Source organism: Gastrolobium bilobum, unplaced genomic scaffold (assembly GCF_033153095.1).
Source record: "Gastrolobium bilobum isolate Gb01-03AN ecotype WA unplaced genomic scaffold, APGP_CSIRO_Gbil_v1 utg3711, whole genome shotgun sequence".
Classification (NCBI taxonomy): Eukaryota; Viridiplantae; Streptophyta; class Magnoliopsida; order Fabales; family Fabaceae; genus Gastrolobium; species Gastrolobium bilobum.
Genome location: NW_026899314.1, coordinates 395,353 through 397,878, shown reverse-complemented (window position 1 = coordinate 397,878; position 2,526 = coordinate 395,353). Strand labels below are relative to the sequence as shown.

The 2,526-nt window shown below is 31.9% G+C and overlaps 1 protein-coding gene across 1 annotated transcript; it reads right to left on the bottom strand.

The window, feature by feature from the left end:
• Positions 1–1,290: 1,290 nt before the first annotated feature.
• On the bottom strand, positions 1,291–2,165 carry LOC133289397 (blue copper protein 1a-like). The gene is made up of 2 exons (XM_061487317.1): positions 2,000–2,165; positions 1,291–1,598 (listed from the first exon to the last, which is right to left on the bottom strand). Exons 1-2 carry the CDS (start codon positions 2,163–2,165, stop codon positions 1,291–1,293), a joined length of 474 nt encoding a protein of 157 aa, XP_061343301.1.
• Positions 2,166–2,526: the final 361 nt, after the last annotated feature.

Genomic DNA, 2,526 nt, shown 5'->3' with positions numbered 1-2,526 from the left:
TCAAAAGCTCCCGTCGATATATCAAGAGGCCCTTCAAAATATAACTACAATTTACAGTTAGTTTCGTGATGTTTCTAACTTGTTTTTTTTTTTTGAAATTGTTCCAAGGGTATCCTCATCGAAAACCAAGGACTAATTCTCTCGAGGCGGAGAAATCACGCGATTATAGATACAATCTCTTCCAACAAAGTCTTTTCTATACACACGCCACGAATTGAACTCTGACAGAGTACTTAAAGGACTCAATTATCTATCTTGAACTCTGACAGAGTACTTAAAGGACTCAATTATCTATCAACTGTGTCGGGCTTTATTGGTTTTTCTAACTTTTAATATACTTTTGAAATGGATATCCAAAATTGTTATAACTTGCAAATGAGTAAATTCACTTAATTTATAAACTGCTTTAATCAATGAATAATTATAAATTAGGTAGTGAGAGATAAAATTAAGTTACTCAAGTTTAGTGAATGTTTATGCAACTTTATGTAGATTAGGGTGTTAGAATTTTTATAATTATTGTTGGCTACAATCAATTGTAAGTTTTGTTGTTTTAATAAAAATAGCTAAGTTGATCCATATGAAGGTGCGGTAAAAACTTCATTCAAATAAGTGATCATTTTGTTTAAGTTTAGATATCTATAACATTGATTATGTGTAATAGTATAAACCTAACACATAGGCCTATGATACGAAGAGACTAAGGTTAATAAATTTGGGTTGGTTCCTTCTGCATTTTTAGTATGTTGTAGAAACAACGGTTCCACAACTTATCCTATCAATAGTTATGAACATGCATTTGGTGTGAACTATAAAGGAATATCATAGTCTTTCAAACCTTGCAAGAATATTGGAACAAGCACGGCAATTTAGTGAGATACTAAGAATCATGTTTTCAACAAACATGCTAAACTTTTGGTGTTCCAATTTTATATAATCATATTTTTTTTTTCTTATATTTAGTATTAGAGTCTAGACTTTACGAATTATGATCCAATTTTTATTATTGGACATATATGATTGGATTTTTTGGGTTTGAATTTGTTACCCTCTTTGGCTTTTAAATCTCTTCGTTTTTTCTTTTTTTATTTAATTCTTGAATATGTGATCCTTTTAATCAGATACTATTTCAAGAACATTAAATTATATAATTATCATTTATTCAACAATCATGAAAAATTCAGAAAAAAATAAAAACTCAAAACAAAGAATATGTCAATAACTTGGCAATGGGTCAACGCAAACTCTTGTTTTAATAAAAAAACTAAACTCCAGAAGCGGCACTTTCTCTCATGCAAAGATGGCTGAAATGGCAATGATAGCTGCCATGAGGACCCCAGATAGAGAAGAAACAACAGCAGAAGAAGGAGCAGGTGCAGGACCTTCGGACACAACATTGATGACAAGCTTCATTTGATGATCAGAACAGTGGTTTGCAACGCCACAAGCGTACCACTTCTTCCCTTCGAGTTTAAGTTGAATAACGTCATTTCCGGTTGAAAGTGAATTGTTTGAATTTGATGGTGGGAAGCTGCAGTTCTGGAATTGTGTAGCGTTCAATTTGAACACATTGTGTCTTGAGTTGTTATAATTGAACACTGCAACATTAATAGATCAAAGAGAAAGACTTCATCTTAATTTGACTATACGTTCTCTATATATACCCAAATAATTAATTCTAAAATCAATAACTTGTCAAATTGTTCAGTAAGAGGTCTACCAACAAAATTCTGATGGTATAATATTTTTCAAAACAATAATTACCGTTCTTACATCACATCTTTTTTTTTGAGGGGGGGAACACAAAAGTCCTTCTATCTTAATTTTCTTATCCTAATTAGGAATTTTTTTAAAAATAGTATAATAATGTATATAAATACATAACGCTTTTTAAAACAAAGTGATAAAAACCATTCATCCATACAAAAGTTAACATGTAAACTCATTACGAGAATAAGTGCCAATCAAATTCTGACAAAGTAGTAATTTTGTTACGTACCAAGGTTGTCACCAACATGGAAAACTTTGTCCTGGGCCCACTGTATGTAGTTAAAATCAAGAGTCCAGCCACTCTGATCCCCCACTACGTAATCAGTTGCCATAGCAACTGAGGAAAACAAAACCATGGAGATGGCTAGGAATAACGCAATGCGAGAAAAAGCCATTTGATTTGAACTAATAAATAGTTAAAGCTACGTGCTTCAAATCTCAAACTAGTCCTCTACTAGCTAGCAAATGTTATTGCTTAGATGAATTGTTAGATGTCAACTTTGGCTATATATATATAGGACATGTATATTGAATCTTATTTTATTTTTTTTGGAAATGACATGTGTATTGATTTTAACGACATACATGGAAGCCTCGAAAGTGTAGGGAGCTTGGGTTTAACCGGATCAGGCCGGCTTTTACTATGATGAGGTTTCACCGCAGAGATCTTATTATTTACACGTAAAAAACAATTTTTTGACTTAATCATGAGTTGGACTTGGACAATTGTAAATACTAGTAGTCTGAATAGAATTA

What these genes read in the sequence shown, in the direction of transcription:
- LOC133289397 (XM_061487317.1), bottom strand. Translation starts at nt 2,165, where the DNA reads ATGGCTTTTTCTCGCATTGCGTTATTCCTAGCCATCTCCATGGTTTTG. An exon ending in CCATGTTGGTGACAACCTTG is followed by an intron (nt 1,599 to 1,999) that starts GTACGTAACAAA and finishes TTAATGTTGCAG; the next exon opens with TGTTCAATTATAACAACTCA.